We start from the raw sequence: 14,603 nt of genomic DNA on the forward strand, positions 1-14,603 counted from the left end.
TACAAGGTCATTTGCCAGATTACCTTATAGAAACTCCACAGGCAATTACAGTTTCCTCAGCGGAACCAAGCTGAGGACTAATGCAGCTTGGTGTCTGGTGCCAACACACTGGCATAAAAGTGGAGCATGGAATATGTTCTTGAATCTTGAGCTTTTCCTCACTCTCTCTCACAGGACCAAGTCTATTTTAAATACAGTAGGCCAGGACTAGAAGGGGGCAGTATTAGGTGACCAGCAGAGTTATACAAGTTATAGAGCTAGTTATTGATGGTGAGGGTGTTGGCTAACCACGCAGAGGGCAGGCAGCAAGCAGTGCTTAAATGCCACACTAAAGAAAAGAAACAGCATAATTGGAGTCAGTGGACCAACCAGCTCCTAGATAAACATGAGGAAAAGGCAAAGAACTCACAGCCTTGACTGGCAATAGCTGCTGTTGCTTGTTATGGAAGGGAAGGCAGGTCTTCTCAGTACATTTGCCTAAAAAGATAACACTGTTAGCAGGGTAATCTTCGGAAGAGGGAGTAAATTACAGTTGTGTGTACATAGGAGAGAGCGTGTGTGTGTATGTATTTGTCATGGAGGTGGTGTGTGAAATGGGTGGTGACTCTGTGTGTCTCTCTCCTACAGATGCCTCTGCATCTGTAAGGAACCCAAGAGTTAGGTAGAGGGAGAGATGCTGTCTGCTGGGAGCAAGGGAGAAGGGCTTTGCTGTCCTTGACTGACCTCTCTGCTTTGTGGGCCCTGCACACTCCAGGCTAGCCCATGGGGATTCAGTGCCCCCCTGTGGTTGGCATGGTTCTTCCTAACTTTCCCCAGCTCCCAGGTCCCTTCCTGAGTCCCCCACTGTTCTTTGTGATTCTAGCAGTAGCTATGGTGGGAGGGCCTGATACCGTGGTCAGCAGTGGTCTGTGGCTCCTGCCCATTCTCAAGATCGGCGCTCAGAGGCTCAGAGGAGAGGTGGGGCGACTTCACAGATGTTGAACCGCAAACTACCGCCCTTTTGTCTCGGCTTCAGGCTTAGGACTCTGTTTCTCCCTTCCTCTCATTTTCAAGGAATGTTTCCCTGACTTTAGGAACAGAAGCCCAAGATAGCTAAGCAAGGGTGCTATGGGAAGGAGATTAAAACTAGAAGAACACGGTCATGAGAGCCTTGGGTTGTCAGCTTGAAAATTCTGGAACTCATAAAGAGATATTAAAGGGTGATTCTCTAAAGGAACACACAAAGCAGTGAAACTACAGCAGGAGGGATAGATGTTAAGCTTTAAAGAGTACTCCTCTAATAGGGAAAAGCCAGAGAGGGAGACGTGACCTTTCTAGAGAGATTTTAGGACTAACTGGAAAGTGAGAGTCTATTCTGACCAGAGGCCAGGGGTGTGGTCAGGGTAAACCATGCCCAGAACAAAGTAGTCGTTTGCACACTCTCTCCTCACCAACATCAGAATTTTTGGCCAGTTGGATAAATATACAGTAAAAGTAGAATGCTTTCTGTTTTTGACATTCAATGAGTCTAAAGACAGTAACTCAGAATAAAACTGAAATAAAAAGGAAAGCATTGACAACTGGTGTCTTTAGATTTAGTCCTTAAGCATCCCCACAGACTGGGGGTGGGCATAACCCCTGTCTGCACCCCTTTGGCTTCACCTTTGCTAGTAACCATGGGCTCTTCCTCAGGTCAGCGGGGGGAATGTGAGGGTATCTGGCCAGTCGGCACACTCACATGTACCAACCCACTCCAAATCTGGCAGCTGTTTCTTGTACTCTGTCACCCAGAGCCAGGAGCAAGGGACCGTTTCCTCTGGTGAGGGAGGCAAGACACTGGAAAGCTGTCCTTCAGGGGAGGGCGAAGTGGCATGAATTGTCTCCTAAGAATTAGTCTGGAGCTCTTTGGTTTTTGTTCCTGGGTGTATCTTGTTGACGTGTGTTCTCTAACTGGCCTCCCTCCTGGCTCTGGGGTATTCACAAAACTCTGGTTTCCCTTTGATGCTGTTCCCCGGCTCCCTTTCTTCACAAATTCTTATCTTACAACAGCAATATCCAAGCCCGATTCTCAACTTGTAAGCAAGGGAAAGGTGGAAAGCTCCAGGGGGTTGCTTCAGAAAATCATTTATTGGTGCAAAAATGGAAAGCTGGCTCAAAGCGGGAGGGCAATTGGAGGTCTCATTCTTTTGTTTTTGTTTCTGTTTAAATATATAAAAATAGATGGGGTGGAGAACGAGGGGTGGGGAAGGGACACAGGAGTTGAGAAGACTTGAAAACTGATTCACATAAACTCTCTTGTGACTATTCCAACTAGCTTCTCCTCTTATCTACTTTCCTAACCTGTATATCTTCACTCCTATTTTTATCTTTCAACTCTCATGATTCTAATTTTCTTCAGTTACAACCTATCTCTCAAGGCTGAGAGAATCAAGGTTCACTCCTGAATCTGGCTTCTAGTCACCATGCCCCAGCTAACTCAGTTGTCCCTCCTGTCCTATGGTTCTCATGCCTGTTCTTATTCCATTCTTCCTCATTTCCAGCTCATTCAGAAATCACGTTCATCTTCTGCTCCCTTAGAGCCCTCTCTGGCTCCTTGCTGGGGATTCAGAGCTTTTGAAAATGATCACGATTGTTCCTTTTCCTGATCCCAATGTTCTCTCTCTGCAGCATTCCCTAGCTCTATTCTAGCTCTTGATACAATAGGGTTCAAACTAAAGATGATTCCAGTCCTGGTTGGTAAGGATCTTGGGAAAGGAAAAGGAAATGGTCATTGGAAGGATGGCTGAAAGCAGAGGAGGCTAAAGGGGAATCTAAAGTCTCCTGGGATGGGAGGAGGCAAGAAAATGCATGACCCACCCATGCTTGAAATCTCCAGCCTCTGTTCATTGACCTCAAATGCTGAGAGCATCAGTGACACAGAAACATGTGAAGAGCCTCGGAATCTAATGTGCTTCTCCTCAAGCCTCCTTTCTATAGCCATACAAATCCTCTGTACCAGAAATAGCTCTCTAACTTCCATATAATCATGTCCTTTCCAATTTCTCCTTCCAAAGTCTGGGCAAGATCACTGGAGCTGAAAGCAGCAGAGAATCAATGGTGTGTGGGACGTCTTCTGTTTGCCTCTCCAGACTTCTTTAGGACCTGTACCTCACAAGGCTGACCTATCTGCAGTGCATCAACAGACATTTTCGTCCTTGGCTTCTTTGGTTTGGCTTCTTTCGTTCTTCGTTTGGGTATGGCCAACAGGAGACATTGGCAGTAGGTCAAAGAGTAGAAGGAGAGTGAGGGTATTCCTCTGGTTTCCTCCTGGTCGAGTCCCTGCAGGTTGGTTGCATCCCTGCACCGAGGCCACACCTCTTATTGGATGGCCCTCTAGTTTTTGGTAACTGCTCCCTCTGTTCAGCCTAGGTAACAGCATTGTTATTATTCAGCCCCAGGGAATTACACCATCCCTTGTTGCTCTGTCTAAACCCTGCCCACACCTTTCTATATACTCCCTTTATTAAACTTGCCTCACTTATCCAATGTGTTCTCTGCTTTCTTATGAGACCCTAACAAAGAAGATGGGGAGGGAAAGGTAAGGAAGAAGAGAATCTACATCTTGAGCTTTTCTTAGAATCACAGAAACACGGGTTTGAACCCCAGCTAGCTATCAAGTTATTTCACTTTTCTAAATGCACTTCCCTAGACTTAACATAGGGATAAGATCTACCTGGCAGGGTTGGGAAGGGGAGATAATGTATGTGAAAGCAATAGCACAGTGCCAGGTGCTCAATGTAGAAATTCTATTATTACTACCTGTGAGTGTATTCCACGTGAGAACATTTAATACTGAAGGGAAAACGGAATAGGATGGTGCTTCAGGGAGATTATTTCCCATGTCAGACATTTTAATTTAGCTTTGCCTGAAGCTTGCCTTCTCGCTGACCCCTGTGTGTGTAAGCTGGGCTGCTGAGGAGGTGTGTGTATCTTAATTTATGGGGAGGGGGATGGGACGGACAGAGGACAGACTGAGACAAGAATGAAACTCGGGAGACCTGGTCCATGTTAAAGCCACTTGGGCTTCCACACCGAAAATATGAGAAGGGGCAAAGTGGTAAGCTGTTGAGCTCAAAGGGCACACCTTCTCTTTCCCAGTTTCTCCACTAAGTCTGATATATTCCTCCATCTCGTGGGTCAGGGGCTGGGCAACAGCCATCCTGCTCCTCCTCAGTTGCACATAATGTACATGTCCTTAGCAGCTTCTAAGAGAAGCAACACATTGTGGGAGTCGCTCAAACTGAAGGGCAAATTGTCCAGCAGGGAGGGGCTGGAGCCCTAGCGGCAGGTCAGGCATGCAGAAGGAAAACCGCTAAGTCGTGGCAGAGCCAAGTAATCACCCCAGGCATTTCTCTGGTGCCTTTCTCCCTCTCCAAACACACTGCTTCTTAATCCCTCAGCACAAGGCAGCTGGAGGGAGACGGAGACTCAAAGAAGAGCAAGAGTGGCCCTGAAGCCACACAGGGCTCAGCGTGAAACATAGCAACCAGAAGGAAATAGGCTCCATTTAGCCTTATCTCAAGAGTCTGTTGGACACTTTGTGGGAGACTGATAATAGGCACTGGGAGTGGGGTGGGTGTGGTTAGCATAGGAAAAAAATCTAGATCCCTGTGGTTTCTGTTTTTAAACCTCTTCTCTCTAAATTCTGGGAACTCTGGCTCAGTTTCTCAACACCTGTGCATAAGGTGGTAGTAGGTCGTTGGAATTTCAGCAATGCTCCCATGTCTCGAGAGGCATGGCCTGCAACTGACAGAATGGCTGGGGGCCCAAATCCAGAAAATAAGACTGCATCCCACACTCACCCTTCCCGCTCTCCACTCCACCACACCTCCTGTACCAGGTGCCTCCTAGGCAACCCGGAGAAATGAAGTATAGCATGGCTGAAGGGGAAGGATAAAATGGACATTTTATTACACAACAGTAGGATAAACGGGACAAGAGTCAGATCTGGAGTGATGGTCTTTATATCAATCCTCCAGTTTATAGGCACTCAACTGAAACATCCTTTTCTCAGTTCTGCATAAGAAATGGCATCTCGCGTAGCGAAAAGCTGGGGTCCAGGTTACGGAATGATGCCTAGTGAATGTCACTTTGTCTCAGTGAAGAAATGTCAGAGGGCTAAGGTCATTTGGGAGGCATCTCTTGGGGGTAGGGAGGTCATCTTAGATCCATCAGAAAAGTCAGGTATCTCTCAGGCCCACAAGGCAATAAAGGCCATGAAAGCAAAACCGGCGGCTACACAGCCCCACTTGGCCAGAGGGGCTTCAGGACCTGCGAGCTCCCGGGGCAGAATTTCCAGGAAGGTGACATACAGGAAGGTGCCAGCTGCCATGCCTTCTAACACAGCCTGGGCCAAGCCTTGTCGCCCTTCAGAGACTCCCTGAGGCACAGCCAGCCCTAGGGCTAGGCCCACGGGGGACATGAGAGCTAACGACAGTATGGAGAGCATGGCCCAACGTGATCCAGTGCCTACCTGCACCAGCCGCAGTCCTACACCAAACACTACGAGCCCCTTGTGAGCCAGGATGGCAAGACAGAGCTGCACGGTAGCTGCGACTGTTGGCTGCAGTCCCACAGCTAGACCTTCAAACACGGAGTGAAAGGAGAGAGAGAGCAAGAGGACGAGGGCTCGCAGGGGACCTCGTGATGGTGAGGGTAGAGGTCCATGGCTATGGGGTTCAAGGACATTAGCCATACCCCATTCTTGCTCCTGCACTTTTGATCTTCCAGCAGCCCCAGGACAGCACTGCAATGCCAGCGACTCCAAAAGGAAGACAAAGAAGAAGCCCAGGGAGATGATGAGCTCTCCATAGGGATACTCCATCTAGGAACAGAAAGAAGGGTTGTGAGATGGGAAAGGAAGGCAAGAAATTGCATTGGATGGACATGGGATTGGGAGACTGAAGAGAATGGGAAGTGTGGTAATAGAATGAAAATAAGGGAAATGAAGCCAAGAGTAGACACGGACGTTCGACAACAAGAATACCAGAGGAACTAAGGGAAACGGTATCAACAGGTTTAAAAAATGGGAAAATGATATGAAGCATGTCAAAGGGTCCAGAGAAAGAATGGAAGGCTAAACAAGAGTTCTTTCTGGGGTTTCATAAGCCCAAAAGGATTGGGGGGCTCCTCTTTTCCTCCGCAATGCCAGAGCTGAGGAGCAGAAGGAATTCTTGGAATTCCACACATAAATCCTCTCCAAAAGGTCTGGGCATGAAAGGCATCTCTGGTTCTCCTCACTCTCCAGGTAGGGGCTGGTGGGAGATACTTACATAAGCTGAATCAGCATCATCAGAATTCCCCTCACTGTTTGTGCTGTTCTAGGGAGAAAAAAAGCACAAATTAGACGAGGGAAAGAGCAGCTCAGCTTCCTGTCCTGTGCCTTCGGCTCCATCACTTTCCTTAAAGGCCAGTCTGACCTGTTTCCATCATTCCGCGCAAGAGCTGTCATCTTCCCTGCTGTTCCTCCTGTGTCCTTGGCTTCATTACTTTCCCCCCTTTCTACTCCTGGTTCTGTTCATCATTCTGGCCTCACAGCCCTGCAGCTCAGCAACTCTGCTGCTCACCTGTATCACCAACTTCTGGATCTCTGATTCAATTCCCTCCAAGGCTTCAGCAGTCATGTGCATGAAACCCGCTCCCAGGAAAATGCCAGCAGAAGTGCAACTCAGGAGGCTGAGGACCCGGCGATGACGACCTAATAAAAAGCAGGAGTTACAATCCAGCTGGCAAAGAGGAGATAGACAACGATGACTGAAGAGCCACAGGCAGCACCCCATGTCCCAAGCTTGGGGATGATGAGAGAATCAGAGCAAGATATCAGGATAGGGTGACAAGGCTGAGTCAGACTTAGGTTATGGGGACAAAGACGTGGTCGGGCTGTACCTGTGGCTGTAGCAGTCTGGAACCATTTGAAGTGGACGGGGAAAAGGCCACAGACCAGAGTGAGAACCAGCAGGGAAAACAGGCAGCCAATTTTTACTCCTAGTAGTGGCTCCATCCTTGTGGTACAGGGTAAGTAGAGGCCTCAGAATAACAAATGGAGTTACAATCTTGGCAGCAGGAGTGGTGTCTCAGGTGGTCAAAGCTGGAGCGTCCACTCTTCTGAGTTTCAGAAGGCTATTGGGTCTTCTTTCTGGTCTGTGCGGCCTCTTCTTGCGCAGCCTTGCATAGAAAACTTGCCCAGCCCCAGCTTCCCGCCCTTCCCCTACATGGAGGCCCCTCCCCTGGCTGACGCCTTCCTGAATTTAGAAATCAGAAACTCCAGACTCCCTGCCAGGCACAGCCTGGTGCTGTGTCTTCTCCTCCTCTTCAATGCTCCAACTAACCCAAGGGCTGTGCAGTCTTAGTTCTAGCCTGGGACTGTTCTAATCCAAAATGGGAGTCTATGGTAGCTCTCCCCAGCTGTTTTGTGTTGGGGACAATCTGGTCCTGCCTCACTCAGGACATTTGATCTAAGCCTTCTATACCCTCTCTACCCCACCTCAAGTCTTATAGGTTGCTATGCTGATACCTGAACTGCACCCTTTCAGAGGGGATTTGGGGCCACTTGGGGTAAGGAGGAGGGCCTGGGAAGTGGAGCTGCCACCACTCTGTGGGAACTAGCAGAGGAGGGGGACTCCCCTATCTTGTAACCCCAGAAAAACAGCTCCAGGCATGGAAATGTCTAGAAGGAAGATTTCTAGTACTACAACATCAATACTGCTATAACTTTTGACTATGCTTGTTTCCTGATATAAATTATAGGAGAGGGACTGAGAGTTTTAAGACAAAGAAAGTTGCTCTAGCTCTGAAACAGCAAGGCCTAAGGGAAAACTGAAGGCTCCTGCCTGGATATATGAGGGTGGAGATAGATTCAGGCCTGAGGGGAATCAACTCTTGAGAGAACTGTATGAAGTGAACTCTGAGGGGGCTGAGAAAGTTGAAAGGGAAGGAGGAAGAAAAAAATAGAAGCCAAGCAGCTGCTGATTCCCCTATTCAGGTGGCCTGCCTAACAACCCTGAGACCTGTTGAGCCAGTTCTCAGGGAGTTGGGGGTGGCTTTCCCCACTACTCCAGATTATCTCAGGACTCCCTGGGAAGTCCTGGAATCTGGTGGAAGCAGCAGGGTTCTTCCAGGACAGGGTGAGCTGGAGATTTGTGTGGGAAGCATTGAAAATCTGAGGATTCTCTTCATTATAGGACAGGCCATGACAACAGACTTCTACACCTTTTAAGAATCACAAGATCCATTTCCATTCTTTGAAAACTTTTAATTATTATTAAAACCTAAGCGAACACAGCTATATAGGGGTACTGTTGCTGAAACTCAGCCTCTGTTCACCGGTGCTGAACAGAGACGCAGAGATAGTTTTCGGTGAAGTATAAAAGAGTAGCTTTTATTGCTTTGCCAGGCAAAGGAGGCCACAGCAGGCTAATGCCCTAAAGACTGTGCCCTCCCTTAAGAGAGAATAGCAAGGGGTCTTATAGTTTGGAAGTGGAAAATAGGGCCATAGATAAGGATCAGGGTAGATGCAAGCTTGCATTCTTCACTTCTGGAAAATTTCAAAGCTCGTGTTAGCTGCTCTCCAGACTGGTTCTGGTGGTCCTTGAGATTACTGCACGGTGACCTTCTTTCTGGAATGAACAATGCTCACAAGGGAAGGGAGTGTTAGGGAGTGTTTCCTTGGAGGAGTAAACACCAGGTGCATAGTACAATTCTAGCTAGAAGGCAATCATCTGCAAAGTGCAATTAAACAAGAAAGAAAAGCATCTGTGAGAGGATGGCCGAGTGAGCTAAAAGAATAAGGCCTACTATAATGGAGGCTATTTTAACTAGTTTTTTGCTGTAAAAGTACCAGCACTCCCATCCTGGATACCAGGTAGCTTCAGCCTTGGCAGTCATGATAGAAGAAAACACTCGTTACACATCCTTGTCAAGTCTCAGGGGGATCTTGAGCAGGTGATGGAGGAAGCTCAGATGGCGTGATCACAGGTAAACGATCTCCCCAGGAGCTGACACGGGCACAGCGATACAAATCCCTATATAAAACAGAGGGTCAATGTGGGCTGCAGGTTCTTGCTACCTTCCACTAATTTTGGTCACACCCTCTATACCTGCCATGTCTGCGGGCTGTGATCACAGCATGCTGCATATGCCCATCTGGACAGCACAGGTGACAATGCACATGGCGCGGCCGTTTAAGAACAGGCTGAGTGATTCGGGGCCAGCGATTAGCCTCCTCCAGAGACCCTCGGGCAAGGATTACCATCGAGAACTTTTCCTCCTTTGGCTTCTTGTTCTAAGTTAAGGATATAGAGATGGCTTAGAGGTAAAAGACAAGGGAAAAAAAAATTTTGAACCCCATTCCTGCAGCCCTTTTCATATTCTATAAGTCATGCACATTCAGGGCCTAAAATCTCCAAGCTATTCTCTGAATTTTCCAAATCCTCCCGCCTCTGAGTCTTTTTCACTGTACTCTCCCAGGCTATTTTCTCCCTACCACAGCATTCCCAGAGTACATACCCAGCTGAAGGGGATGGCATGGTAGGCCTGGGAAAAGCTACAGGCCAGGGGCTTAGAGGCTGTCAACTGGGGACACGGAAGTTCATGGGGACACTGTGAACACAAACAAAAGACATGAGGTAAGACAAAAGAACAGATCATAAAACTGAAAACCTAAGAGTGAGAGTCAAGAAGGGCTAGGGATAGGGGAGCACAGGAGCAGAGGGTAGGAAAGCCAGAGGAATCACTAAGAAAGAAACTGGATAGGGACACAAAGTAGTGGAGGTGGCTTAGCTTTACTCTCTTACTTTTCCTGGCCACAGCTGAGTTCAGATCTTTGCGCGCTGGGAAAGGGAGAAGTAATACTCACCGGGGCAAAGACAAAACCAGGTCGAGGGTCCAAAGGTGACTTCTCTTTTCCCTGAAATCAAAGGAAATCAAAAAAATTAGGTTGGGCCTGAGGGGTCTATTCTCATAACTCAATCTCTGCACTCAGTAAATTGAGGACTCCTCTAACATTCAATTCTGGTAATTATTAACTATGTTCTTTGAATTAAGCTGGCTGCTTCTTTAATCCTCCAAACAAAGAACTTTCTCTTTGCAGCAGGAGAAAGGCAGAAACTTGGCACATAGTATGGTGCTCTCCCTTGTCAGCAACCTCCACTCTCAAAAAGATCCCACTCTAAGACAATTAAATTTATGATTATACACTGGCTCATACTGTCCCAAAGAGATAAGGTTCTTGGCTCAGAAATGCCCTGGATCAGGGGTCGGCAAACATGTTTTTTATAAAAGGCCCAGAGAGTAGGCAAAATCTGTTTCTTTCCTAACTATTCAACTGCTGTTTGTACTGTGAAAACAGCCACAGACAACAGACATACAGCCACAGACACACAAACAAGCACGGCTCTTATAAAAACAGGTGGCAGGCCGGATCTGACCCACAGGCCCAAGTTTGCCAACCACTACCCCATATCATAATGACTTCATATGCCTACTATCTTGAGAGTCATCCTCACCATTGTATGACAGCGTCCCTTCAGTTTTCACAGGCGTGCCAGTAACTGGTGAGAATAGGTGGGGTATGGAGGGTAAGGTGAAAAAAGGAGAAAGAACCTTACGTTAAGGACCAGGTCCCTGGCGTCCATGAGAAGGGAGTGTCCAGCTTTTGTTCCATTCTCCACCAATACCTGATTACAAAAGGGGAAAATAAGAAGCCCCAAATTACACGAAAACATAAATGTCAGTAGCTCTGTAAGAACATTCCCAGATGGAATAGGGATCCTAAAAGAAATGGGCATTATATATAAGATGTGGATGGAGACCCTAAAAGAAGGACAAAGGGATCTATGTAAGAGAAAAATGGTCAAGAATGAAGACAAGCTCCAACGGGGAGAAGGAAAGGCATGAAACCCATGAAGCTGCTTTAAAACTTGAAGGGAAAAAGGGGTTTCTACTCACCAGAAAATGACCTGTCTTGCGCCACAAGGTTTGGACTACATCAGTCCGGTGGGCCTTGCTGGGCAGTTCACTGAGAGAAAAGGCTGATACCACCACATCGAATTGTACCTGGTGCACAGGACAAGGAACATGACAGACCTGACATCTCCCTCTTCTAAGAGTACAACAAACGTCTATCCCACTAAATTTCTTCTGCTTTCTTTTATTTTCTAACACTTAATGCTAGGTTGCAAAGCCAAGGCCACAGTTTTCCATGTGCACACTCCACATTTAGCATACTTTAAACATCGCCACTTGCCTTGGGTGATACAGGTAGAAACTGTCTGAAAAAGACACCTGGCACATAAGGCATCCCAGATCCTGAACCACCTGTACAGGAAAGTAGAGATGTGGCAACTATGAGTGTACAGGTGTAAACTGAAGTGACATTCCGATAAGAAACATGGCCCCGAGAACAAAGAAAAACGCTAGCTGAGGGTGAGATGCAATAGAGTAAGCAACTATAAAAAAGGGCAGAGAGAATACTGGGTCACCTGTCCTGTTATTCTTACCCTACCCATTCACAGTCCAACAAAGGTCTCCAGCATCTTCTGCTGGACTATTGTATTGGAAGATGAGACTCATTTTTAACTTTTAGCCCTCTCCTCTACTCCCCAATAAAAGACCCTCTCTTGTACTCCTTTGCTTTTTTAACTCCTTCAACTTTGGAAAAGCCCTTCCTTATACTTTGTCCTCACCTTTCAGTAGCTTTTCTGCCAATTCCAACATGGCTGCTGAGCTGTCCACGCACATATATTCACGTAGGCTCTGGCCCCAAGTACTATGAGCAGCCCTAAAATGGCAAAAAGTAAATCGCCAGTTCTCATGACAGAGTCATCCCTACAAGAGACCCCTCTGTTCCCGACCCACCCTTGGAGGAACAGAGTGCTATGTTAAAATAGTTGGAAAAACTAATAGTGTTATTTTCTTATTTCATTTACAACTCCTTAAAAAAAGGCAGACTCAAAAACTATTTGTGCACAAAACAATCCTGATAATATGTAACACCTCTACCCTAGACTAAATTCCTTTCCTTTTTTATCCTTCTAATCATGGATCTTTTTTTCACTTGACATTTCTTTATGTTCTGGCCCTAATCCATATACCTTCTCATGCCTTGTCTAACCTGAGGGAAGAAACATTCCAGTCCCCAACTTTCCTATTCTCCCTCTGGTTCTGCAGTCTCTTGATATTGACGTGGTGTAAGCATGGCTCTCTAGAGCTAGAATTGACAGAGAAAGAGAAAGATACTCACCAGGTGACAGAGCCAGTACCTGTGCCAAAGTCCATCAAGGTTTGTGGCTGGAACTCTGGAAGTCGAGCTTGGATCTAAAGAAATATACAACACCCCACAGTGGGGAAAGTAGACGCTTGGTCAACATGAATTAGGGGACCACAACAGAGAAAATGAGATATGAATGCCTTTTAAGATTCAATGTAAATGCTTTATAGAATAGAAAGCTCTTAAAACAGTGCTTCTAAACCTTTCTTGGGTCAAAAATTCCTTTCAGAGAATAGAGAACCTCCTAAAAAAAAAAAATATGCACATGCAACGTCCCAAGTATCCTACCCCAGAAGACTACTTTATGAATAAGGGAACTGACGGTAGGAAACTGAGCGAATTTCACCTCATGGAATGCCCTGGAGACTGCTGCAAAGCCACCATCCAGTCTTGCTGCCATATACACCAGGCTCAGTCCCTCATTGTAGCTGCCAGAAAAACCAGAGAGTCATACCACTGGGAAATAACCTCTATCCCGTAGCTACCCTCTAGACTTTTAGGAAATGAAATCTTTGGAAAGGGCTCTTCCAGCTCAACACTTTCACTTCTCAACACAGAAGAGTCCTAGGGAGGCTTACAAGCCAGGTCGCTTTTTCAAACACAAAATTGTGTAACTGTACTTCCCCAAGTCTCCTTCTTCTGCAGCCCTTCTAGTCTCCCTTACCTCAACTCTTGCCAATGATAGGTAGTTCTACGCAGAGCATGCAGCACTTCTCCACAAAGTTTTTCCATCTGACATGAGTCTGGGGTGAGAACAAGGACTGGAAGTGAGGACCTAGGAAGAACAGGGCTCAGATCCAATATCTGAATAGACTGCCTGCCCATTCATCCCCAATTCCCACCTGGGAAAAGCCTCAAAGCTTAAGAGAGAAGTCAAACCTAGAGAAAAGTTTCAGGTAAGAATAACAATGACCACCACCACCACCAAAGTGTAACAGATAGTATATTTCCTCTAACAGCAGTTCATTCAACTCAACCAACTCTATCCCACAGGTGTGTTCTATATTAAAAGGAGGTGTAACAAAAATTTAAAGGCTAGGATAAACACAGTATTTTGTGGATTTCTTCACTTCCCCAAAACTTAATATTGTGACGTCTCCAATGCTCCTATAGAGAGGAAAGGGGCTTGAAAAACTAAAGTCTCATGATTGTGTTTTGTTCAGTACTATCTTATCTACCGAGCACCTACTATGAACCAGATGCTATAAGAAGTTCGGGGAATACAAGATGAATAAAAGACAGGTTTCTTAATAAGAGACAACTCATAACCATAAAAATAACCCGATAAATTATTCTCCTTTCCCTGTAGTGGGTTTTAGTACTGGAGACGAACTTTATTTTACTTGAACAAAAACTTAGATGGTCTTAATCCAGTGGACTTGGAGGACAAAACCAAAGATCTAAGTTTTGACAGGATACTGAAGCACTCACTGACCTTTACTCAAGCCCCAAGCGCAATCTCTGAAATAATCTGTCTTCTCTTAGTAAGGCATCATTGTAATAACTGCTCTCGTGAGAAAGTCAAATAAGAAATTGCAGTATCTATTTAAGAGACTGCGAAATTATTTCTTGCTCTTCATTTCCCTCTGTTTTTTCAATTTGGCCTACTCTTTATTCTTAAGCCCTACCTGCGTTTTCCAGGAATTTTTTCTCAAGATGGACAGCCCGTCTTTGCAACTCCTCTGGCTCTACAGGTAAATGCCGGCTCCAGAGATAATTGGTCAGTGCTTGCACCTTCTTCTCCATATTGGGCATCGAGCTCTCTAAGGACCAAAAATGAAAAGTGGCATCACTTGCACGCAGGCCCAGTTTCCGCTTCTTCTCGAGCCTCCATTTCTCACCGTTACTCACCCAGCAGCAGTAACTGCGCGGCGTCAACCAATACTTGCGGCAGCCGCACGCGCGACAGCTGCAGGATGCCGGGGTGCCGGCGATGGGGCCTCTTCCCCAGGAAATCAGACTTGTTATCCACCTGGGATACGCCGGGCACGAGGGCAGCGAGAGCCTGCAGACCGGGAAAGAAAAGCTGATTGGGGGGCAGAAAGCATGGCTGCGGACGGTGGCTAAGGAAGGGGCGGCCGAGAGCGCTCCTCCTCGGAGCGGAGCTGTTTCTGAGATCCACAGCCTCTTCGACAGCAGGGAAAGTAAGCACTCACTCGGGACTGGGGAGCTATTCCAAGGCCGCGGCGCCATCTGCCTAATGTCAGCAGATACCCTGGTCCTCTAGCGGTCGCCATGGAGCCAGAGGTGAACCGGAACCGGAAATTTAGGTGCAGTGACCCTCTCACTCGCCGCGGCGAACATCCTCCGCGGAACGTCG

General features: G+C 46.9%; 2 protein-coding genes across 3 annotated transcripts; both read right to left on the minus strand.

The window, feature by feature from the left end:
- Window positions 1-4,899: 4,899 nt before the first annotated feature.
- Window positions 4,900-8,125, minus strand: SLC39A2 (solute carrier family 39 member 2). 2 transcript variants are annotated; one of them, XM_082385043.1, is made up of 5 exons: window positions 6,904-8,125; window positions 6,585-6,715; window positions 6,291-6,338; window positions 5,716-5,842; window positions 4,900-5,601 (listed from the first exon to the last, which is right to left on the minus strand). In XM_082385043.1, the coding sequence occupies exons 1-5, from the start codon at window positions 7,016-7,018 to the stop codon at window positions 5,210-5,212; spliced, it is 813 nt and encodes a 270-aa protein (XP_082241169.1). In that variant the 5' UTR covers window positions 7,019-8,125; the 3' UTR covers window positions 4,900-5,209. The 2 variants fall into 2 exon arrangements, with proteins under 2 accessions (XP_082241169.1, XP_082241168.1); XM_082385042.1 differs by having other exon boundaries at window positions 4,900-5,842.
- A 123-nt stretch (window positions 8,126-8,248) lies between these two features.
- METTL17 (methyltransferase like 17) lies at window positions 8,249-14,565 on the minus strand. Its single transcript, XM_082385008.1, is given in 15 exon segments — window positions 8,249-8,946; window positions 8,948-9,038; window positions 9,114-9,298; window positions 9,523-9,615; window positions 9,872-9,922; window positions 10,623-10,691; window positions 10,963-11,070; window positions 11,261-11,331; window positions 11,700-11,794; window positions 12,257-12,330; window positions 12,630-12,711; window positions 12,948-13,026; window positions 13,912-14,046; window positions 14,135-14,288; window positions 14,440-14,565. Coding segments are annotated over 15 exon segments (1,395 nt in total). The 5' UTR covers window positions 14,521-14,565; the 3' UTR covers window positions 8,249-8,919.
- Between the last annotated feature and the right edge of the window lie 38 nt (window positions 14,566-14,603).

Source organism: Balaenoptera borealis (assembly GCF_965194805.1).
Source record: "Balaenoptera borealis genome assembly, chromosome: 3".
Lineage (NCBI taxonomy): Eukaryota > Metazoa > Chordata > Mammalia > Artiodactyla > Balaenopteridae > Balaenoptera > Balaenoptera borealis.